The 23032-nt window shown below is 41.1% G+C and overlaps 6 protein-coding genes across 7 annotated transcripts; 3 read left to right on the forward strand and 3 right to left on the reverse strand.

Annotated features, from left to right (window-relative positions):
- Positions 1–11520: 11520 nt before the first annotated feature.
- LOC117572056 (E3 ubiquitin-protein ligase MARCHF6) lies at positions 11521–15193 on the reverse strand. The gene is made up of 2 exons (XM_034254632.2): positions 13274–15193; positions 11521–13209 (listed from the first exon to the last, which is right to left on the reverse strand). The coding sequence occupies exons 1-2, from the start codon at positions 14828–14830 to the stop codon at positions 11692–11694; spliced, it is 3075 nt and encodes a 1024-aa protein (XP_034110523.1). The 5' UTR covers positions 14831–15193; the 3' UTR covers positions 11521–11691.
- Positions 15194–15331: 138 nt separating this feature from the next.
- Positions 15332–15986, forward strand: LOC117572061 (thioredoxin, mitochondrial). The gene is made up of 2 exons (XM_034254639.2): positions 15332–15590; positions 15653–15986. The coding sequence occupies exons 1-2, from the start codon at positions 15415–15417 to the stop codon at positions 15897–15899; spliced, it is 423 nt and encodes a 140-aa protein (XP_034110530.1). The 5' UTR covers positions 15332–15414; the 3' UTR covers positions 15900–15986.
- LOC117572060 (39S ribosomal protein L23, mitochondrial) lies at positions 15917–16609 on the reverse strand. The gene is made up of 2 exons (XM_034254638.2): positions 16223–16609; positions 15917–16156 (listed from the first exon to the last, which is right to left on the reverse strand). Exons 1-2 carry the CDS (start codon positions 16514–16516, stop codon positions 15998–16000), a joined length of 453 nt encoding a protein of 150 aa, XP_034110529.1. The 5' UTR covers positions 16517–16609; the 3' UTR covers positions 15917–15997.
- Positions 16610–16669: 60 nt separating this feature from the next.
- LOC117572057 (nucleolar MIF4G domain-containing protein 1 homolog) lies at positions 16670–19729 on the forward strand. The gene is made up of 2 exons (XM_034254633.2): positions 16670–17607; positions 17667–19729. Exons 1-2 carry the CDS (start codon positions 16728–16730, stop codon positions 19343–19345), a joined length of 2559 nt encoding a protein of 852 aa, XP_034110524.1. The 5' UTR covers positions 16670–16727; the 3' UTR covers positions 19346–19729.
- LOC117572059 (uncharacterized protein C7orf50 homolog) lies at positions 19466–20372 on the reverse strand. Of its 2 annotated transcripts, none has more exons than XM_034254636.2 (2): positions 20088–20372; positions 19466–20031 (listed from the first exon to the last, which is right to left on the reverse strand). In XM_034254636.2, exons 1-2 carry the CDS (start codon positions 20248–20250, stop codon positions 19466–19468), a joined length of 729 nt encoding a protein of 242 aa, XP_034110527.1. In that variant the 5' UTR covers positions 20251–20372. The 2 variants fall into 2 exon arrangements, with proteins under 2 accessions (XP_034110527.1, XP_034110528.1); XM_034254637.2 differs by having other exon boundaries at positions 19466–20028; positions 20088–20368.
- Positions 20373–20610: 238 nt separating this feature from the next.
- Positions 20611–22909, forward strand: LOC117572058 (putative neutral sphingomyelinase). Its single transcript, XM_034254635.2, has 2 exons — positions 20611–20807; positions 20906–22909. Exons 1-2 carry the CDS (start codon positions 20767–20769, stop codon positions 22164–22166), a joined length of 1302 nt encoding a protein of 433 aa, XP_034110526.1. The 5' UTR covers positions 20611–20766; the 3' UTR covers positions 22167–22909.
- The last annotated feature ends 123 nt before the right edge of the window (positions 22910–23032 follow it).

A 23032-nucleotide genomic window follows, 5' to 3' on the forward strand; every position in this document is an offset into this window, starting at 1 on the left:
AATTTATATATACATATATATATTTATTAAGGTATTTATATTGAATATTGTTATGTATTTAATGAAAAACAAATTAATTCATATTTTTATTTAAAAATAAAATTTTTTCTACATTTTTGCTTTTAGCCTAGTGCGTTTTTCATTTAAACCATGGCCCACAGATTTGATAATTTCACAATAGGTCGCCAATTTTTAATTAGTGGTGTGCAAACAAGTAAAATATTGTATAACCAAATCAATAGTAGCATCGATAAGCAATTAAAATGCGATAAATGGCGGTTCTAATTCGATCAAATCAAAATTGTTTCAGGCCTACTTCGGGCTTTTACGGGCCTATTTCGGGTTTTTACGGGCCGGGCCTTTTTTCTAAGGCCCGGGCCCGCACGAAGCCCGTACGAATCTTAATTATAAGGCCCGGGCCCGCCCGAACCCGCTCCGGGCCTGTGTAAGCCCGCGGGCCACGAAAAAAAGCCCGGCCCGTGCCCACCTCTAGTCTGAGTGTCGAGTGGTAAATCACAGCTAGATTTATGATGCCAGCAACTGTTGAGCTTATGCTCAACACAAGATAAAAACAAGGAAAGAATGCAGCAGCAGTTAAGTGTGCTCGACAGTGAGATACCCATTTTGAATAAAAGCAACAAGCTAGTATTGCTAAAATATACCAGATTAAAATAGCGCAAAAATACTAAAAATATTCCGAAATATTATACTTAAGATTCTACAATATGCCAAAGGCTATATATCAATATATTATAACGTCCAAAATATACCGTAGTGTATGAATTATACATAAATATACTAACTTCTAACGCAAATCAAAAATATACCCAGCTGTGAACCTAGAAATAGCAGTGCATACGACTTACACGATCAAAATTGAAATATATTATAATAAACCCAATAAAAACAATGAGCAACCGATCAACTAACAAAAAGGAATATTCAAATTAAACTGAAGTTTTTTTCTTTCGTACTGCTATTTCAAAGTTCAAATCTGTATTTTTACCTTTTGGGGTCATATATTTCCTGTATTCACAAAATTATACTACCCTTTTACCCTATGTGTGTATCAGGTATAAAAAGTAAGAATGCACCAGCATGAGTGTGCTAGACTTCTTAATGACCCTGTTTACAATTTCAGAAAAGTGCTTCAAAATTGCAGTTTTTGCTTTCGTAATAGCAATTTTTAAGAGAAGTTTAGGTCAATTTTACAAAAAGGAAAAACTATAATTAAAGGTTGCTTAACTCTCAAAATACCCAACATTAGTTCGACTCAGGGTATAGCTAACAGGATTTGGAATTAAGCCAGAGAGAACTCATTGTGCCATTTGATTAGTTGCAGGCTGTTAGTTGCTGCTGCTCCAACCTCTGTTGGCATCTACTCTCCACTTGCGTCTCGAAATCACTGCAAACTCGATTCAATTACATTGCAGATACATTTCTATACATTGCCCCCCATCGATATAAAGAGCGAGAGAGAGAGAAAGAAGCAATAAGAAATTTCCAAATTCGTCATGCAGCGTATTTATTTTTCTTTCCTCTCGAATTTTCATATGGCTCGATACAAATATGAAAAAGATATATAGTACTCATGCTTTTATATATATATGGATATGTGTTTCGCTTATTGGTATTGCTTACGCCTTCTGTATTCTGTGCTGCGTTCTATCCAAAGTCTGTTGTGTCTGTCGACGAGTTAACAATGTGCATATAAAGTTGTTTGTTGTTTGTTGTTGCTGCTGCCGCTGCTGCTGCTGTTTTCCCATTATGCTGTCCACAGTGGCTTTATTAAAAAGTTTACAATGCGCAACCGTAACAAATTTGTTGGACAGCACAACAGCTCGGCTTCGCTCCCCTTTTTTGCCTGACATATGATGAGCAGAGTACATTTTAGTTGGTCCAAGGGGAGTGTGTGCTCTCCATGCATAACTCATACGCCACGTTGCCTCAACAAAGCTTATTTTGGCCTACTTAGCATGTATGCTTTTCATACTCAGTTTCGGTGTATTTTTTTTGGTTTTTCAGTCGCATTACTGGGCAGCATGTGCTGTCCAAAATGCCACTCAGCAAACATATCAGCATATCATATGACCGCCTGCTGAGTGGCCATTTTAGCTGTCCAAGCTGTCAGAATCTCCAGCCAGTTGAGTGCCGTCCGTTGGCCAAAAAAAAAAAAAAAAAATGGCTCGTCTATGCCCCTCTAATGAAGCCCGCGGGGCTTGGCCGCCTTCGCAAATCTAATTATGCGCAAATTACGCAGCTAACTGTGCGCGGCTGTAAATTAGTTTAATTTTAATTGCAGGCAGCGCTCAGAGCATTAAAGAGAAGATGGATGTTAGTAGGAGATCTACGAGAGTTTATCAGAATCATAGAGTGAACTTTCAACATAATGTGTTTGTCATTAGCGGTAAATGTAACTCTAGTTTCAACTTCTTTTAAGCTCAAAATGTTGCGCATCAATTTCGTGGCATGTCATTTGCAGCCCAAGCCGACGAACACGTGAACGTCAAACTTTTGCCACGCGTACTCGCAAATTATATAGAGAAACAGGAGGGAATAAGCGATGTCTCAATTGTCAGTCATTCAGTTGTTGGGATGAAGAGTGTTGTGGGTGAAAGTCGTCACTTGGTTTCACTATTAAAATTCAATTGTAAAATGTGTTGCCTACTTTTCAGAGCTCTCAAAAATCCCACCCACACAAAGTTTGTTCAAGCAAATGAATGCTGCCCTTCCTGTCTTTGCTGCTGCTTCTTAATTCCCTCCACTGTCCGCTTCCCGTTGCTCATTCTATGCCCCAAAGTGGCGAGGCTTTGCGTTCCCCCGCACTTGAGCACGCGCGCGCTCGAAATGTGTCAACTTTCAACTTTCGCCTAATACAAATTATATGATTGCGACTTATTTCATTATTTGCTTGTTTTATGCGCTGTCTCCCTGTCTGCCTGTCAGTGTGTTTATTTGCTGCCAAGTCTCGCTTGCCACACACATTTTAATAGTCCCGGCACATAAGCCACTTTAGATTGGTCGAGATACTTAGCACCGCCGGGAGCCACGCGCAGCTCGCAACTCGCAGTCAGTGTCATGTTAAACCACAAAACAATTTAAGTTAGCAACACTGAAAAACTTTTCTATTTGTCATGAGCGGATTGGCGACAACAAAAATGAACTGCCAAACTTGTCGCAAAATATAAAAATAAAAGCCAAAACAATAAACGAAAACAACAAATACAAAAATATAAAGCAACAGTGCTGAAAATTGCGAATTGAGCTTTGGACCGCAGGCAAGGAGCAAATGGAAACTCCACTTGTCACTTGCCATTTGCCATTTGCCATTTGCCATTTGCCATTGTGTGAATTGGCTGTGCAGCACTTGGTTGCTATGCACTGTTGTCACACAGTGCGTATGATTGACGTAATCATAAGATGACCCCATCCACATTCTCAATTATTGAACTGCCTCATTCAATATGCCTTGGACATTGATTAATTGTCAGCTACATCTGTTTGCATTCAGCGCATGCGAACGCTGCTTACGGCTAATTGCCAAAACAATCAAACATTTCTGACAATTCATGTGTTTGCCAAAACGAGCTGACAGCAAATCAGTTCTAATTCGACCGCGCTTGACATATTTCCCCAAAATATTGAATGCTTAGCGTATTTCTTAATTAGATTCTTCTTCAAGCTGAAGATTGCTCTGAATTCATTGCTTCCTTCATAAATAAACGAGTACGAGTTCCTGGCTCGCATAATTCAAAAATGTGTGGCATTCCCTTGAAATATGTACATACTGCCGGATGCCCAGCAATGCAGCATGCATGCACAATGTACTTTAATTACGTATACGACGCGTGTCACATGCAAAAGTCTCATCCTTGTATATATGTATATCTGGGTGAATTTATCACTTGTTTGCAATAAGCGGATTTGGGGGCTTTAAGTTTTACAGCTTATGGCGCATCTTTCGGGTCCATGTTTGGCTCGACTCAAAAGCCAGTGAGGCGAAATAATTGTTGTTGTTATTTGCATTGAAACGAAAAAGCCACAAAGCCACACAAAACTAAATATCCTGACAGACAACAGACGGCAGCGCCATGTGGGTTAGTTAGCTGATGTGAGTCCGGGGGTGTGGATTTTTCATTCGCAAAGCAAATACTAAAATTCACTCTCAATGGCGGCGACTCGACAGAATGACAAAATGACAGAATGACAAGAGCCTACTGTGCAGATTTATTTGAAATTTGAACCAAAAATTCATTTAAATAATTAAACTGTCAACGGGCTGAAAATTCAGGCACTCGGCATTTGAAATGTTGCTTTGGTCATTTAAATTATGCAGCGCATATTTAATTAGCTACATTAAACTTATCAGTGGCGAGAGGGAATGAGATGAGGAAAGTACAATGAGTCAAATCCAATTTGCAAATTCTTACATAAAACAGCATTACTAAATCTCTCACTCCCCTGCTTCCTGTTTCCCCCTTCTCCATTTGGTGAAGTTAATCCAAAGTTTTGTACAGCATTACGCAAATGATACGACAAAAGTCTCGACATCACAAAACCCAAACACCAAGTGTTTCTTTCCTTCCTCCTTCCTCCTTCCTTTCCACACATGTCAGCAACTCAACGCAGAGTTTTTTCTTATATCTGCTACTCCTTCGTGTGGGTGAAATTTACAACTTCATATGTTGGAGCTGATAACTTCTTAGCCCACATTTTGTGTGCTCTTATCGTTTGCCACACATCAAGCAAAGGCAGATACGGCGTATGCGGCGTATGCGTGATATGAATATGCGACAAGCGGCCTTAACCGTCGCTCATTTGCATGAATTATTTGCCGTTCTTGCTGTTGCTGTTGTTGTTGTTGTTGTCGTTTTTGTTGCTACTCATACTTTTACAGCAACTGCTGTTTATGTTTTTGTTATTGCTTTTGTGTTGATGTTGGCTGCAGGCGCACTTTGAAGCTCTTATCAAGCGTAGCCAACACTTCATTAATTGTCTAAAATTAGCTATAAAACAAAAGCAGGCAAATTGTTCCTGTTGACTTTGTAAGGGAATACCGGAATACGGGAAAACTCTCGCACGTTAGCAGCTTACACCCTCCAGCAAATGCTGCCATTATATCCCTTGCCCCATCTCAAATATCTTGCCCTTTCCTTGTTGTCTAAAAATGCGCGTTGCCATGGCAAAAAGTGTAAGTTAATCTTTTTGCTGCTTTCCGTTTGCTGTTTACGTTCAACTTTTGTTATTATTTTTGTTTGTTTCGGTGCTCATTGAAGTGGCCTTTGATTTGCGTTTTGCCATATTTCATTATTCTCTCCGAGTGAAAGTGAAATAAAATCAAAATAATTTGTGTAAAAGCTTTAGTAAATGGCTGCGTGGCAAGTGGTGGAGAGACGAAGTAGTGGAGAGTGAGAAGAGAGGAAATGCGTGCTACATAATACCGAAATAGTTAACCACAGCGAAAACAAAACAACAACAAAACAAAAGGTTGATGGCAACGCAGATACACATGCAAATGATAAATATGTCACTTTAGTATACCCTCACTTTGTATATTTGACACAACAAGAATTCAATCATTTAATATAGGAATCCACCAATTATTAATACAAAATTAATGTGAATGAAATTTATTTTCTTTTCTTAAATAAATCTTTTAGATTATCCATAAATAAATTCGAAAGATAAATATGCCACTTTGAATATTCGACATAATTAAAAAAGTAATTAATTAATTCATTTAAGTAAGTTATATGAAAAAAATATAAATTATGATGATTAAAAACAAAAACTAACCATTTAATGTACATATCTGCTAACTGTAACTTAATTCTTTATTTAAAATATGTTTATTGACAAATTTTTAAAAGAATCGAGAATCAAATATATCTACAACTTTAAGCATAAATAAATTCAACTGATAAATATGCTTCTTTAAATAATCAAAGTGATGATAAACAAAATTCTTTATTTAACATGTGAATTATATAAATGAAGAGCTTTATAATGAAAACTTAAAATAAACGATCATTAAATTTATTTGCTCATTACAGATGAATTCTTTATTTGAAATATGTTCTTAATACAACAAGAGATGAATAATTATTTTAAATTATTGAGCATGAAATGTATTTGCTATTATAGCCATAAATTAATTCAAATGATATACGAGTATGTTTTTTAAAATATACGATAAATAAATATATGATAACTCATTTCATTATTTAAAATGTGTCCCATATAAAAAAAGAGATAAATTTGGTGTTAACTAAACGAGAATCAAATGTATGTTATATGCTAATTGTATTTTTATATATTAAATATCATAAGAACGGTTGAGAATTCATTGAAAATTAGTTGAAAAATAAATGATAGAATATCTGTAACTTAAACTATAAATAAATTCATTAAAAGAAATTTTTTGTATATATTATAAAATGTACTCTTCAGTTTTGTCTTAGACAATAAATCGCATTATTTTCAGTGCTTAAACTTTACCTATTTTATAAATATTTTGTAAAATAGGTGCTATGCTTGCCGCATTTTATTAATATTGTTTTTTAAGTACGATTTTCATAATTTGCAGCCCTTTTTGCCATCATGTTTACAGCTCTTCTGATATACTCTATAATTCATATACCCTACAGCTGTCCAATAAAAGCCAAAACATGCGTAGCAAAGGGCAACCGGACCAAGTTCCGGCCGCAATATATTTATTTGCTTTGGGTTAAAGCTGGCACCACAAATGTTTAGAACCCTTGCGACTTTTGCGTTTGTCCAAAAAAAAAAAATAGTGAAATACTTTTCTTCCTTTTTTGTTTCTGCTGTTTTTCTTTTTTTGATAAATTTGAAGATGTTGCCAAGGCAACTACATTTTATGGCTTGGCCAGGCCAAAGGTTAAAGTTTGAAGTTCGAGTTGTGCTACGTTTTTATAGCTGTTGGCCATCGTCGCTGATTGAGCGTGAAGTTATAAAACTTAAGGAGTGCTAAGTGTTGCCTGCTTTTCCTGTTAGCCATCCGGCAACTTGCCAGCCTGCCTGATTATGGCCAATAAAACAGGAATTTGGCATGAAGCAAGTGGCGAAAACAAAGGCTAAAAAATTAAATAATCTCATCGCAGGCATTGGTCAGCTTAAAAATAATGGAAACAAAGGTGTAGGTGTGTGAGTGTGTCCACTGTTCATGCCCCTCCCCTGAGTATTGTCACGCCACGAGACCGCGGGGTAAATTTATGAGCTGTGGACCTTAAACGGTTGCAAGCCATCCGCCTGACATTGGCGAGATTACGTCTTGGGGAAGTTGAAATCACTTGCCAAGTAATTGCTGTACTTCAAACTTAGTCTCCCTATATACAGGCATAATGTTATTATTAATCTAATCTCAAGTCCACAAATAGCCATCAGGGACAAATTGTTAGATCCAATTAGGGTGAAATTAAAAATACCACAATAAAAGAGGTTTTTTAAAGTGCTGAAACTCGCTTCCAGCTACTAATTTAAACATAATTCATTGAACAAAGATGGCAATAACAATCAACTACTGATAAGAAAATAACTCACAAAATATTTAATTAAAGTTACGTCAGGATATGGCTGACACATCTTAAAATAAATTGCAAATAATGTTGGAGTTATCTTTTGCCAATCAATCGTTTCTATGACAGCAAATACGCATAATCTTTATAATTTGAATTATATAATTAATAAAGTGAATGTTTTTTGTATGTTACATTTGCGTAATGTTTTCAATGGAAAGTTTAAATTAAAGTTTTTATACGCATAAGGTAGAAGTGTGTTATAACGTTGTGCCTCCACGAAAAATTATGTAACAGGCTGAAGGAAGCATCTCCCTATATAGTATATATCTTCCTATAAAGTAATAAGTATAGAGTATATTGTTATGTTTACAAGCAGATCAATTTTTTTTTCGCCACACCTACTTCCGACCCCGCAAATAGATCAGATAAAAGTTGTAGAAGTGTTTTAAGAAATACTTTTGTATATTTTGACTCTATGGTATATTTGAATGTAGTACTATATCAATACATCAATTATAGTCATTTTTAAATATGTTGTACTTTTGAGGTATATTACTTTGGTATATTTTAAAATTTATACCGAACTATTTTGCTTTTATTCAAGGGGGCAACGGGCTTCTCACAGTCGAGCACACTCGAATTTTGAATAAAAGCTATATATTTTGCATTATATTTCTCAAAATATACCAAATATACTGCAAAAATACTAAAAAATATACCAAATGGTATATGTGGTATATCGATATAGTACCGCATTCTAAATATACCATAAACGGCACAATATACCAGATTGTCAGCCAAAGTAACTAAGACCCCTAGTAAGTAGGCGTTTTTGCCCATACAAAAGTATTTCTTTAATAACTTCGACAATTTTGGTCTGATCGTAACCAAATTTTCAGGAATCATAATTACTATAGTTGTTATTGTATAAACCAAAATTCGTAACTCTAGCTGATTTGCGGGGGCGTGGCAAAAATTTGAAACAAACTTGATCTGCGTGCAAACATATCAAATGCTGTCGAAAAAAAATTATAGCTCTATCTCTTATAGTCTCTGAGATCTAGGTGTTCATACGGACAGACGGACAGACACACAGACGGACAGACACACAGACGGACATGGCTAGATCGTCTCGGCTGTTGACGCTGATCAAGAATATATATACTTTATAGGGTCGGAGATGCCTCGTTCTACCTGTTACATACATTTCCTGCCGGCACAAAGTTATAATACCCTTCTACCCTATGGGTAGCGGGTATAAAAATAGTAAAGGCGCATGGCTAAGTTCAAACCAAATTAAATCGTAAATACGTACCCTCTTTCTTTATGCGCATTCCCTGGATACAATTATAGCACCCTCTGTGAACCACATAAATATAATAATTTTGCAACTTTAGTGTTTCCCAGAATTTAAATAACAAAAAAGGAATGTGCACACTTTAAGTGCTACATGACGGCTAAAACGCTGCCACAGTTTTTGCCATGGAACACCGCAAAATGCATTAGCAAAAGTCAGAGTGGAATAAGAGAATTAGCCGAGCTCAAACTGAGAATCAGAGACACCGCAAAGAGCTGCATATGGAGGCAACGAGCAACCACAAAAGCATAAGGCAGATAAGGACTCTGCTGGGAAAAATTAATAACGAAAACTTGGAGAAAATCGTAGTGTGCATATTTTTACGCTCGACTAGAGCAATCAATGTCCTGGCTACTGCTGTGTTCTGTGTCCTGTGTGTGTGCTAGCTGCACCCGTATCAATGTTATTCCAAGCGTAATTGCAATTGTCAATGGTAATGCGGTGGCAGCAGCATCACAAGCACAGCTGGATGCACTTGCACATGCAAGAGAGAGGAAGAGAGAGAGAGAGAGAGAGTAAAAGTCGAGTCGCCATTCTGGCCACAGCAAAAGGAAGCAAGGATACCCCAGGAGTGCAGAGCATTTGCGTAATGGGCATTTAATTAAGTGGCCTGCTCTTGCTGAATGCAGAGTTGAGGTTTGGGGTCAGCTTTGGTTTAACTTGCTGTGGATCATTTGCGCATCCTTATTAACGGTCCGGCCACGTTTGTGGACTTAAGCATGCTCTTAGAAAGTCAGAAATTTAATTTCACCGCCGCGTGTCAAGTGCTCGAGTCGCATTAGTCAAGTGACAACCACAAAAAAAAGCACCACTCAGGGTCAAGGTTCAATTTAGCAATGTTTGCATGCTGCTTACTTCAAAAGTGAGAAAGTTTTACCACAGCGAGCTCGACTATGAGTCACCTGATATCCACAGAAAAAAAATTAGAAGTAATTTGAGTCCACAAAAGTTCAGCTTTAGTTCAGCAATTCATATAGAATGGAGTAGTTTTAAATCAAATTTTAAAATCTTCAAATTTTAGCTTTAGTTCAGCAAGACATCATTCTAGATATTTGGATTAGCTTTAAAATGTTTAAGTTACATTTTAAAATGTTTTAGTTTCAGCTCTAGTTCATTATTCTAGAAATTTGAATTAGTTTTAAACTCATATCAAAAATTTAAACATGTTTTATGGGATTATAGAAAATATTATCATATATACTATATACATAGCATGCATACAAGTGGAAAGTTAAAGATTTAAGAATGATATTCATAACTTCTTTTAAAACACTATATTTATTTAAGTTTCATCTTTAAGAAGTTATCTATTAAGAGAGTTAAGTTGAAAAAAAGGACCTTATCATTAACAGAAAATACCTGTCTTAACCTTTTTAACAAAGCAATGTCGGGTATAAAAACCATCTCAATTTCAATTTAATTTCGCTTTGTTGTATACCCTGCAACAAAATGACCATGCCACAAATTATAATGAAATTTGTAGTATAAAAATGTATACTAAGAAATACAGCTTATCCTAAACTATTTTGTAGTCATTTAAATCCTTATTTTTTTTAAGTTACGAAAATTATGTAAATGCTAAAATATTAAGAATGTAGAATAATATGAAGAATAATATTTTACTATTACAAAAATTTCGTTTTCGACTAAAACACAAATTATTAATATATTTCACAAAGAAAAATTTAATTGTCTTAACTCACTTTCACTTGAGAAAAGTTTAAAATATATAACGTTAAAGTGTAGTTCACTATTCGCATAAACTATGCGAAAACTTTAGTTTTCTTCATTTCGCCTTTTTGTTTGAAAAGGGTTTCGCTGTTGCCTGTTGGGAAATAACTGTTTGGGGAACAACAAATTGGATATCCGAGGAAACTTTAAAGTTAAGTTTATTAATTTATTATATCATTTATAATTAAATGTATACATATATAATTTTTACAAGTTCGTAAAGCTACTCAAAAGTTTTCACCACATTTACCAAGTTCTGTTGTATCTATTTGTATTATTATTATTTGTTCTGTATTATTATTAATATATATATCATTATCGGGAGAGAATAAACGAAGAGTCGCGGCCTTTTATTTTTATTCAGTTTCTAATACAAGGTAATCTCCGTGTCTATATATCATATATATGCGAGTGCTGCTATGAGTGTATGTGTCGAGTTAATCGTCATATATATATTTGTATATAGAAAGATATATCTGATGGATATCATAGTATTTGTATTTTTGTTTTTTCGTTTTTCTTTTTTGTTTTCTTTTTACAAAGCAACGTTGCAAATGTTGCAGGTGAATATCGGTTAGTCCTTGCCCCGAATTTATGTGTGTTTTTATAAATATTTATAGAAAATCATTGAACTCTCAATGATTTCAACTATTGGCTATTTGCGGCTGGCTTAAAATATCGTACATCGTATCGTATGGATAAGGATTGGGATCATGGAACTTGAGGGAGGGGGGACCTATAAGCAAAAAAGTTCTAACAAACAATTGTGTCTAACGCGTAAGAAAGAAATAACTCTAAAGCAAGAAAACAAAAGTTGATTGCAACTTGAAAATTTTGAAACTTGCCCCATTTTTTTTTTTTTTTTTTGGCGGCATCGCCTACTTACATGACCTGTGCCATAATCCCTGTCTCTAGCTGCTGTTCTAGATGATACATTGAGTGTGAGTGTGTATGAGTTTGGGTCTGAGTGTATGTGTCGTGTGGATGGGTATGAAGCATGTGTGCCAAACAGAGATACAACAACAGGGACTCCATGATGAACATGCAGATGAAGTAAACGTAACCCTAGAGCAGCTCCTCATTGGCATCGGCTATCAGGATTCGCGGCATCGGACCTCGTCGTCGTCGCGCATGCAAAGCTGCCTGCTCGGCGAGATTGACCAATGGATCAGGATCCAGTTCCCTCTCCTCATCGGGACCCGCATTGGGTATAACATAGCCCTGTTGTTGCTGTGGCTCTACTGCCTGCGCCTCGCCGGCTTGGGCTTGTGCCTGTTGCGCCTCCTCGGCCTCTTGGCGTGCCTTCAGCTCCTGCGCAGCCGCCGCCTGCTGAGCCTGCTGCTTCTTGCGATGCTCATAGTTGACCAGCCGTTGGCCAACCAAATACTTGTCCACCTTGATGGACAAATACAACTTCTTCAGCTGCTTTATTTGGAAGAGCACAAATCCAATGCTTCCCACAAGTATGAAGCTGACTGGATAGACCACTTTCGAAATGAACAGCCGTCCAAAGGGATCCACAATGAAGATTGGCAATATGGAGTGACCAATCACATAGGGTATTGCCAGCGCCAGACCAAATGTGGTCACCACCGGCACCGCGAGATCGCGAATCACAAATTTCAAATCGAAATCGCGCAATCCATCGGTGTAGGCGCGTTCCAACGCACGCTTGAGATGCCAATCGGGTCCCATGAGCGTCAGTGCAATGGCAATCTTGGTGTAGAGCACGCCCAGAGCCCAATCCTGCCACAGGAAGCGTATGGGCATGTTGCGCCATGGCACACGCAATGGTATGACCACCACCTGCTCGAGCAGCAGTCCAAACAGCAACGGCACCAGCACAAAGATGCCCACGAGCGTGAGCACTGGCAGCGCATACTGGAGGGCAACACGTGCCCAGTGCTTCAGTTTGTTCACAATTGCAGCGCGTCCTTGGGGCAGCAGTGTGACGACAACAGCAATACCACGCGACACAATCCAGCAGAGATAGCCACCGATTTCAGCAGTGTATAATTCATGCGGCCGCAACAAACGTTCGTTTTTACGCGCTGTCTCCGGATCAACGGCAGCCGCAGCCACCGCATCGTCGGCAACCAAAGGCGGCACTTTATCACCCGGTTGTCCAGTCCACAACATCATCAGACGGCGGCCAATGTAGACGGGCACGGTGAGCATTAGCATGGCAGCACACACGATAGACAGACACATTAGCGAGAGCAGCGCGCACAGGCGCACGGCAAAGAACGAGGGACGTTCGTAGGGCTGGAAGCCAGCGGGTACAACGGGTTGCATGATGGCTTGATGGGCGGCTGCCAAGTTGCGTGGCGGCGGTGGAGCTGGCTCTGGTACGGGCGGTGGTGGCGGAACTGGAGGAGCTGCAACAGCAACTCCATCAGCTGCTGGCTCGGCCGCTGCTTCGGCAGCCTCCTCGGCAGCAGCTGGTGGTGGTGGCTCCTCGGGAGCGGGCAGCAGATAGCTGCGAATGCCCAGCAGCCAGGCGACAGCTGTGCACCAGATGCGCAGCAAACCCTTTAGCCAAATGCGCGTCTGCGTTTGCTCAAAGAATCCAGGCAACACAATCTGCAAACAAATAATTGATTAATGTGTAAACTAATTAATTGCTTAACTAATTGTGTTCACTCACCTGCAGCAGCAACAGCTGCAAACTCAGATCGTTCACCTCGGAGTCACCACTCAACGCGTAGGGCAAGAAATTGGGCCAAATCACCTGGAGTATGCGTATGGGCAGCCAGAGCATCAGCAGCACAGCGAAACCAAAGATCATGGCTGAGGCAACGAGACGTCGAACATGCCTAATGATGGGCACGTGAATCATCTCCTGTATAGGACTGAAATCCGGATCATTCACATTGCGAAAGATCCATAGCACACCGGGACGCAACACTTCGCGCAGCAGCGAAATGAAGGCGGCAAAATAGTAGACATAAACCATGCCAAACATCCAGTGCACAAAGAGCGAAGTTCCAGGCGCTGCCTTAAAGCTGGCCTTGCGATCCTTCAAGCTGGCATCGAGCAGCGGCAACGAACAAATGTCCAGCCACCAGCCCGAGATGAGCGGCAACACACCAATCTCAACCACGGATAGTAGCGATACCTTGACCACAATGTAGCAGAGTCCAATGAACCAGCAGATGCGACGCAGCCGAAAGATGCGTGCCAAGAAATGCAACACGACTAACGTCAATCCGATGCAACAGTATCCAAAGAGAGTGGTGATCAATCCATGGAAATGAAGTAAAGGTTTCTCCGGCTGCAGCAGATCCATTGAGCTCAGTATAAAGTTGCCCACGCAATACGGACAGAAGGCGAAGGTAAAGATGAACATGGTGTTGAGCGAGATGATCCAGAAGACGTGCTCTAAGAAGACTAGCGAACCATCAAGACCTAGGAGACGTTCCCAGGTAAGCTCTTCGGCTGCACGATCCCATTCCATGGGATTCCAGTTCTGTTCATCGTTGTCCGCATTGGCGACCGCCGGCTCAGGGTTGTTGAGTGGCACTTCTTGAGGTGCCTCGCCGTTGTTGTTGTCATCCTGTGGCGCATCAGCGGCAACTGGTGCCGCATCAGCAGCGGCAGGTGGAGCAACCGGAGCAGCAGCTGGAGCAGGTGCTGCTGCCGGTGCTGGAGCTGGTGCCTCATCACGTTCCAGCCAATCGGGTCCACCGCCATGTAGTATCTGTTCGCGGAGCCAAACTAGACCAATGAACGAGAGCAGCGTGCACGTGACCACAAAGCAGCCACGGAAAGCATCCTCAGCCAGATTCTCCATGGAGAAGATGTCAAACGGCAGCGAGAGTATCATGTCGAAAGAGCTGGCGCGAAATAGGTAGCGATAGGTGCGATACGCTGACAATGGCACCACACCAAACCAGGCCATGCCAACTAGCGAAAAGTGGAGCCATGAACGAGCGCCCTCCAAAACAGCGGACATGAGACCCACAAGGACATCGCGTAGCGGCAGAACGCGTGGCATATCGGGCGCATAGATGGGCTGGAAGCTAAAGCGATGACCGCACAGTTCGCAGTATTCCTTGTGCGAGTAACGCATCCATTGCATTAGACAATCCTGATGGATGTACTTAATGCTGCCCGTGCAGATGCAGGGATAGAAGAGCGGGCGATCTGCGACCGCTTCGCAGCGGCAGACGCGACAGATGTCGCCCTGCGACAGATCATCCATTTTGCAGCAGCAGCGTTGTTGCAAATTGTCGTGTCTTTTCGACTTTCCGTGCCTCTGTCCTCTTTAATGTTCGTCAAACTTCTTTCGATGGCTCTTTGCCATTTGCGCAGTTATAGGGCGCTTCTTTAATTGCACTTTTAAGTCCCTTGCACACGCTTCGTTCTAATGCATACACTTCGTTACAGCACAAATTGTCGCGGCGCAACTAAACACTATTAATTATAAATTTGCTGTGTGCAATCAACTACCGTCAATTGAACTTTTGATATTACAATTTTTTAACTCAACGCGAATACGTGTTTTGCAGTGTGTCCGTGTATTGGTGTTGGTATTTTCACAGCTGCGTATTTATTTCTTAATTTAGTATTTTTTTCGGATTTTTCTTCAGCAAATCTGAAAAATAATAACAAACCTACTTTTTTTCATATGAATAGTAGTATTTTGTATTACTTGCATATGGTCAGCCAATTTATGCTACAAAACAGCTCAGCTGTTTTCATGAATTGGTCACATTAGCTGTCAGCTGTTGTTGTATTGTCATAAACTGTCGTAACTATTTCATTGTGATCAAATTGCAAATAAAAATGCAGCGGCAAATTGTAAATCTCCTAAGCAATGCAACGCGTCAAGTGCGTTGCCAACAGCGAGCCTTCTCTGTGTCGTCACAGCGTTGGGAAATATTCAAGGTGCAAAGTCCCGAGGACTTTGAAAACAAAGTGAAGAAGAGTCAGACGCCCGTGGTCGTCGATTTCTTTGCAACGTGCGTCAGATGATAATCTATATATCCTCATTTATAGTAAACTAACTAATAATTCTATTTAGTTGGTGCAACCCTTGCAAGATGTTGACGCCACGCATTGAGAGCATTGTGGGTGAACAGGCAGGTTCCATAAAGCTAGCCAAAGTCGATATTGATGAGCACACTGACTTGGCACTGGACTATGATGTAGCTGCTGTTCCCGTGCTGGTGATCATGCAGAATGGCAAGGAGGTGCAGCGCATGGTGGGACTACAGGATGAGGATAAGATTCGTGCCTGGGTCGCCACAGCGGTGAAGAATGCCAAGTAATAAGAACGTCCAAGGCGTTGGAATTGGAGCAGAGCTTTAAATTCAGTTTACTCATCAATAAAATATAAATGTTATTAAACTATAAAATGCCTATATGTCTAAATAGAGTACCATCCTGGCGTGCCAGGTCGCTTCTTATTGCGATCCAAGAATTTGCGGAATCCTTGCTTGGACTCGTCCATAGACTTTTCATCCTTCTCTTGTTTCTCTGCCTTGTTGGCAAACAGGTCGGGAAACGTAAAAGCTTCGTTTTTGGGCTGTATAACAAACAGAAATACTTGTGATGTCGCCTTCAAAATTCAAATTTAGTTCCCCCCACTCACCATGGTTACATAAGCCAACTTGACATCCTCGTTCTTGGTGATGTAGCCATATACCTGATCCCGCTTGGTGTCGCCTAGTGCTATACGTGTGCGCACATCCACCACGGGAATTTTGTAAATTTTTTCCAAATAGTTTTTCACATCATGTTTGGTCATTTGTGTGGACACCGCAAATGTGACAACATTAGCCGGCTGCTCCTCGGTGGGTCGCACCAGTTTCATCCAGAAGTTTGGTAGGAAAACTCGCAGTTGCGGATTTCCGCGTTGATAAATCGGATACCAGCGTGTGGACATATTGTATTCAATTCAATATTATTTAACAAATAGAAAATAAAAATTAAACTGGAGCTAAATAGAAAAACAAACAGCTGTTTGCCCACTGCGGAAGAACAAAAATCACAAATTTATACTATCCACCGAATGTACTAAATTACACCACGCACGTGTTGCACTCAGCTGATTTGGCCTCACTAGAAACACAAACAATTTTGAAATTTACATTGACATGGTCAAGTTAAAGAAAAAGGCAGCAAAACAAAAGCCCCTGAGTCGCAAGGAGCAGCGCAAGCTCAAGCATGAGACCAAGAAGAACAACAAAAGAATCTATCATGCGGCCAAAACCGATGGAGCGCAGCGTGTTGCTGAAGCTGCTGCCGAAGCAGCCGCTCTAGCAGCGCGAGGCAAAAACAAAAACAACAAAAAGAAAAAGCCAAAGAAGCAACAAATCAATCCGGAGGACATTCCTCGCGAGGAACTGTTGGCTGGAGAAGTGGATGCCGATGATGATGAGTCCATTGCCTCTGACTTTAGTGATGAGGAAGTTGACGCTTTACTGCCAGCTGCACTTAAAGTGAAAACATTTGAGCCTCTCGGCAAGAAGCCGGCAAAGCACGCTGGTATCCAGCGAGAGGATGAGATGGCGGCGCGGAAACGAGAATTGCGCCAGCAGAAGGAACTGATGCAGAAATCGCGTAAGCAGCGCATGAAGCAGCTGAGGATCGAGAACGAGGAGGAGGACAAGGAAATTGCTAAATTGGAGAAGAAACTAAAGTTAAACAAGAGCAAGGATAAGAATCGCATGGTGCGCAAAATGTTTAACGATGGCTTGGACTATTTGCTCGATTTTGTGCTAGACGATGACGAGGAAAAACGCAAGTGGGAGGAAAAGCAACGCCGCAAGAAGGAACTGAAAGAGCAACAGGAAAAGGAGGAAGCGGGCATGTGGAGTGAAGAGGAAGATGAGATGCCAGAGGCAAACAGCGAAATGGATGAAGATGATGACGATGGAGAGGCGTCGGAAAACAGTGACATGGAAGGGGATGAAGACGATGATGAGGATGAAGAGGAAGCTGGCTCTGAAAGTGGTAACGAGGAGCAATCAAATTGTAAGCTTTTGTTATTTACATTTTGCAGCTGCTCCTAATCATACGCCATCCTATTGCAGACAAGGAAGACATTTATGGACGCAAACGTGACGCTGATGGCAACATAGTAAACGATGCCAACGAATCCGAGCCCAAGGCAACGGGCCAGAAGTATGTACCACCTCATCAGCGTGCACTGCTGGCGGCTAGCGAAGGATCAAGTGCACAGCAGGCAGAGAAATTAGCGCGTCTCCAAAAGCAGAGCAAAGGTTTGCTCAATCGTCTGTCCGAGGCGAATCTGCACAAGATTGCAAGCGGCATCGAGGAGCTGTACATGAAGAACTCACGCTACAACATGAACGAAACGCTGACCAAACTGCTGCAAGAAGCGCTGCTGGGCAGAACGAAGACCAACGAGCGCATGGTGCAGGAACATATGGTGTTGTTAGCCTATTTGCATGCGCACATTGGCAGTGAGATTGGCGCACACTTTCTGCAGACGTTTGTGGAACAATTCGATGGATTTCTGAAGCAACTGGATGAGCTGGAGGTGGAGGACAAGCGATTGAACAACCTCATGCTATTGCTTTGCTACATGTACATGTTTAAGATCTATGAACTGCGACTGTTGCTCGAGCTAATTGCTCGCCTGGCAGCCAATCTATGCGAGAAGACGGTCGAGTGTCTGCTGCTGATCTTCCAAACTGTTGGCTTTCGACTGCGCAAAGATGATCCCTTGGCCTTCAAGAGCATGATGCAGAATGTGCAAACGCAAATCGCTGCAGCACCGCTGGAACTAAAAGAGAATCCTCGACTGCGCTTTATGATCGACACACTGAATGCTGTGAAAAACAACAATATGAGCAAGTTGCCTCAATACGATCCCGAGTTGGCAGAGACATTGCGGAAGCGCCTGAAAGGCATGCTGCGCAATGAACGTTATGTGGTCACGCTGAACATCACATTGGAGGACTTGTTGCGTGCCGACAAGGTGGGCAAATGGTGGATTGTTGGCTCGGCCTGGACAGGCAACCTCGCCGAGATGGGAACTGCCCAGGCGGCAGACCAAGAGAAGCAGCGACAGCAACAAGGCAGTCAACGCTACTCGGAGAAACTCTTAGAGCTAGCCAAGAAACAACACATGAATACGGCGGAACGACGCAACATTTTCTGCATCATCATGAGTGCCGCTGACTATGTGGATGCCTTTGAAAAGATTCTGCATCTGGCGCTGAAAGATCAACGCACCGTTGCGTATGTGATTATACATTGTGCGCTCAACGAGCGTCGCTCTAATCCGTACTATGCCCATCTGGCACTCAAATTCTGTCAGTACAATCGCAAGTTCCAGTTGGCGTTTCAGTTTGCCAGCTGGGATCGCATCAACGACATCGAGTCGCTGTCCAAGACACAGATACGCAATCTGGCCAGCTTTCTGCAGCAGCTCATCCTCTCCTCCGGACTGCAGTTGTCCGTGTTAAAGGTTGTGGACTTTATGCAGCTGCACAAACTAAGTTTCTATTTTATGCGCGAGATTATGCAGCGGCTGTTACTGTCCAATGAGGAGGATCAAGTGTATCAGGCCTTTGAGCGCATTGCCAAGAACTCAAAGTTACAGCAGTTCAAGCAGAGCATTCGATTGTTTATGCAGCACTTCATGCTGGAAAAGCTAGACGAGCACAAAGTTGAGGAGGAGAAACAATTGCTGCGGCAACGTATTGAACATTTGGACAAGATGTTGGCTTATGTGGATTTGTAAATATATATAGGTATATATAACTCTTTCTTTTAATAATTGTTGTATCATAAAACTCTAAACATTAACAAGAACGCATTTGTGTTACTCTTTGAACTTAATAATTACATATGTAGAGCTCGCTCAGTCAAAATTCTGGAGCAGATTGCGAGCTCGTTGATAACGCGATGATTCCACAATTATCTTACGTTCTGCCTCATCTTCCAGCTGCTCACACTTTTTGTCCAACTCTTGGATAACATCGTCAGCCAACTTCGTTAGCATTGTCTTCGCCGCACCTTTGGAACTCGCCAGATACTCAAGAGCAATGGGCCACAGCTCTTCAGATACCTTTTGTTCGTCGAAGGCAGTTTGTTGTATGGATATCTGTCGCAGTTTTTCGAACTTCCATTCCTTTCGATTGTCTTTCCATTTCTTTAAGTACTCCTCATTGCGCTTGGATTCCTTGTCGGCATTTTGATCCTTTTGCTCTTCTAGTCGCTTTAAATGTTTCTGCTTCTTCTTTTGGCGTACCGTTACAATAGCATTAGTGTTCTCTGGTTTCGCTGCCTCTTCTAGCTGCTCTGCAGTCGGACCCTCGACCTCATCGCCTTCAACATCTTCATTGGTTTCTTCTGATTGCTTGCTGCGTTTCTCTTTGATCGCTGTAACGTCTTGCTTTTGTTGCTTTCGTTTAGATGCCTTGCCTACTTAGGGGAAAGGTATTTAATGAATATCTGATCATTAGTCCAATATCTATATTTACTCTTTACTCTTTCCTCTGGTTCCACTTGAGTTTCCTCTGGTTGCTCGTCCACGATCAAACTTTTGTTTGCCACCTCGTCGTCGCTGCTGCCTTGCGTTGCCTCATGCTTGCGTTTCTTCGATTTACGCTTTTGTTTTTTGGGCTCCAGTTCAGTACGTGCCATTTTGTTTACTTACTTAAATGACAATTGTTTTGATTTCAAACCCCGTTTAAATGCGTTTCACTCGTTGCAATAATGTGCTTCCAGTTTTTTAAGGGCTTAATATTGCGCACAGCCAACTTCACGTGTCTCCAGATTGCGCACATCAAACTTCAAGTGAGATGAAAAACTGCGCATATTTAATATTTAATATTGCAGCAATGCAGCAACTATAATGTTTATAAGTACGTTATTATACATTGAAATTTGCAATGTTACTGCTAATGCTGAAAAATGTTAACATGGTCATTCATTGATATTTAATTCAATTTGGTCACCCGCCATAGACTCTAAACTGCGCGCAGCCAACTTCACGCGAGACGTAAAACTGCACCATAACCAATACACCAACAAAAAATGCCGTGTTGATTTGTTTAGCAACAAAACCTGTAATCTTATCGGCGCGACCCGCGTACCCAATGAACGCCAGTTATAGCAAATGAGGCACACAATAAAGACAATAATATTACACATATCGCAATGCTGCTGTTGGAGCTAAAAATTCTAACGTTGAATATATGGTGTGTGTGTTTGTTTTTATGGTCACTTTCCCCCAATTTGGTCACGCGCATTAATCTAATTTGCCTTGGCATTGTTAACGTGTTCAATGTGGTTTCAGGGGTATTCCATTGGTCTCCAGTGATCGAGCGCCACGCATCGACGCAATCTGTAAGGAGCTAAGGTCCAGCGACTATGACATTGTGTCGCTGCAAGAAGTCTGGTCCCAACAGGATAGCGAGAAGTTGCAACAAGGCACCGCCAATGTCCTGCCCCATGCCCATTACTTTCACAGTGGAGTGATGGGTGCCGGGTTGTTGGTGCTGTCCCGGTATCCCATACTGGGTACACTCTTCCACGCCTGGTCGGTTAACGGCTACTTCCATCGCATTCAGCATGCGGACTGGTTTGGTGGCAAAGGAGTTGGTCTATGTCGTATTTTGTTTGGCGATCACATCGTGCATCTGTACAATGCACATCTGCATGCCGAGTATGACAATGACAACGATGAGTACAAGACGCACCGTGTCATTCAGGCCTTCGACACCGCCCAGTTCATTGAGGCAACGCGCGGCAATTCGGTGCTGCAGATTCTCGCTGGAGATTTGAACACACAACCGCAGGATATCTCATACAAAGTGTTGCTGTACACGTCGAAGATGAAGGACAGCTGTGCCTCGGACACCATTCGCACCAATGAATGCGGTCGCAACTCTTATACGTCGCCGCGTTTGCTAGAGAAGAATCCACTGGGCATACGCATCGATCACATCTTTGTGCGTGGCGCTGATCACATCAATGCCGAGATTGTAGAGTACACACTGCCGTTCCCAGAGCGTGTGCCTGGCCAGAAGTTCAGTTTCTCCGACCATGAAGCGGTGCTCGCAAAGCTGCGTTTGAGTGTTCTGCCAGCAAATGGTGCTTCTGCTGTTGCTACAGCAACTTCTGCTGTGGATGTGGAGCAAGTCGCCTGCAAAATGAACGGCGAGGGAATGCGAGAATTGGGCGGCGCCGGTGATGCTCCCTTGGAGGATGTCTGCTTGTCGGTGGCCCAACCGTTGCCAGCTGCTCGCACCGCAGCTCTCAATGAAGCTCTGGCTCTCTGCGATGCCTCCTTGTTGCAGCTGAACACGGATCGTTTATTATATTACAGTGCAGCAACAGTATTGTTTGTGCTGCTGGTGCTGCTCGTGGAATTTGCTGCTCCGGTAGGACTTCGGACCATTTATCTGCTGCTCAAGTTCATAGTGTTCGGCGTCATACTATTTTGTATATTTATGGCCTCCATTTGGAACTACATGGAACGCAATGGTGTGCTGCAGGGCAAAAAGGCGATGGAGGTGATGCTGCATCATGCTCAGAAGTATGAGTATTTTTATTAATGACACCCCCGAGAAGTAGAAGTACATCGATTCAACTGGATCATCATGTGAAACATTCAAGAAGGCTCAAGAAGCATTTAAAATATAGCCCAAGGGCTATGTTTGCATATCTACACGTCTATTTATCGTCGACTTTTGTTAGTTGTAATCACTTCGAGTTCTGCCTCAGCTGTAACATTCAATGCAATAAAAATGGTCTCTATCGCTTTGAGAATATCTACATATGTAGTATACCCGCTACCCTCAGGCTCAGTTGAGTCAACAAATCTTAAACTAACTTAAGAGAATTAGCTGATTAGACATCTTTGTATTGTACAAATTTAATTTAAATTGCTAGAGTAACATATTCTTAACGTTTTAAATTTATCTATCTAAATATGACCATTATTTTAATTTAATACTTCTTTTAATATTTCGAAGTCGTTACAATTCTATTACTATTTTTCACCACTGGCCTAATATTATTTCAACCACTATGCACAGCGATGCTTAACAAAAACAAATTATTCAAAGTTTATTCAACTTTCTAATTTATTTTAATACAAACAATAAGATTCACTTTAATAAATGTTAAATTGATTATTCATATTTTATTATTATTATTATTAAGAAATTACCAGCAATTATAAAGTGCGGGTAATTTTGGTTTGTGTAAAGCAATAGCTAAAAAGGCCTTCTGCTTAAAATCTACTTTATATATTCATATTTTAGTTTGCATTTCAAATAAAAGAAAGGTTCTTAAACTCATTATCCATAAAAAGGAAGGAAACATAAAATAGATTAATATAACGGTCATAACAAATAAATCTAGTAATATACGTTTAAAATTGCATCTAAATCATTGTGCAATTCCCTACTTTATTTAT

Source organism: Drosophila albomicans, chromosome 3 (assembly GCF_009650485.2).
Source record: "Drosophila albomicans strain 15112-1751.03 chromosome 3, ASM965048v2, whole genome shotgun sequence".
Taxonomy (NCBI): Eukaryota; Metazoa; Arthropoda; class Insecta; order Diptera; family Drosophilidae; genus Drosophila; species Drosophila albomicans.

Coding starts and splice junctions, on each gene's coding strand:
- LOC117572056 (XM_034254632.2), bottom strand. CDS start 14,830: ATGGATGATCTGTCGCAGGGCGACATCTGTCGCGTCTGCCGCTGCGAA. Junction 13,210..13,273: donor TGCAGCTGTTGCTGCTGCAG/GTGAGTGAACAC, acceptor ATTTGTTTGCAG/ATTGTGTTGCCTGGATTCTT.
- LOC117572061 (XM_034254639.2), top strand. CDS start 15,415: ATGCAGCGGCAAATTGTAAATCTCCTAAGCAATGCAACGCGTCAAGTG. Junction 15,591..15,652: donor GTCGTCGATTTCTTTGCAAC/GTGCGTCAGATG, acceptor AATTCTATTTAG/TTGGTGCAACCCTTGCAAGA.
- LOC117572060 (XM_034254638.2), bottom strand. CDS start 16,516: ATGTCCACACGCTGGTATCCGATTTATCAACGCGGAAATCCGCAACTG. Junction 16,157..16,222: donor AGTTGGCTTATGTAACCATG/GTGAGTGGGGGG, acceptor TTTGTTATACAG/CCCAAAAACGAAGCTTTTAC.
- LOC117572057 (XM_034254633.2), top strand. CDS start 16,728: ATGGTCAAGTTAAAGAAAAAGGCAGCAAAACAAAAGCCCCTGAGTCGC. Junction 17,608..17,666: donor TAACGAGGAGCAATCAAATT/GTAAGCTTTTGT, acceptor ATCCTATTGCAG/ACAAGGAAGACATTTATGGA.
- LOC117572059 (XM_034254636.2), bottom strand. CDS start 20,250: ATGGCACGTACTGAACTGGAGCCCAAAAAACAAAAGCGTAAATCGAAG. Junction 20,032..20,087: donor ACCAGAGGAAAGAGTAAAGA/GTAAATATAGAT, acceptor CTTTCCCCTAAG/TAGGCAAGGCATCTAAACGA.
- LOC117572058 (XM_034254635.2), top strand. CDS start 20,767: ATGCTGCTGTTGGAGCTAAAAATTCTAACGTTGAATATATG. Junction 20,808..20,905: donor ATTCTAACGTTGAATATATG/GTGTGTGTGTTT, acceptor ATGTGGTTTCAG/GGGTATTCCATTGGTCTCCA.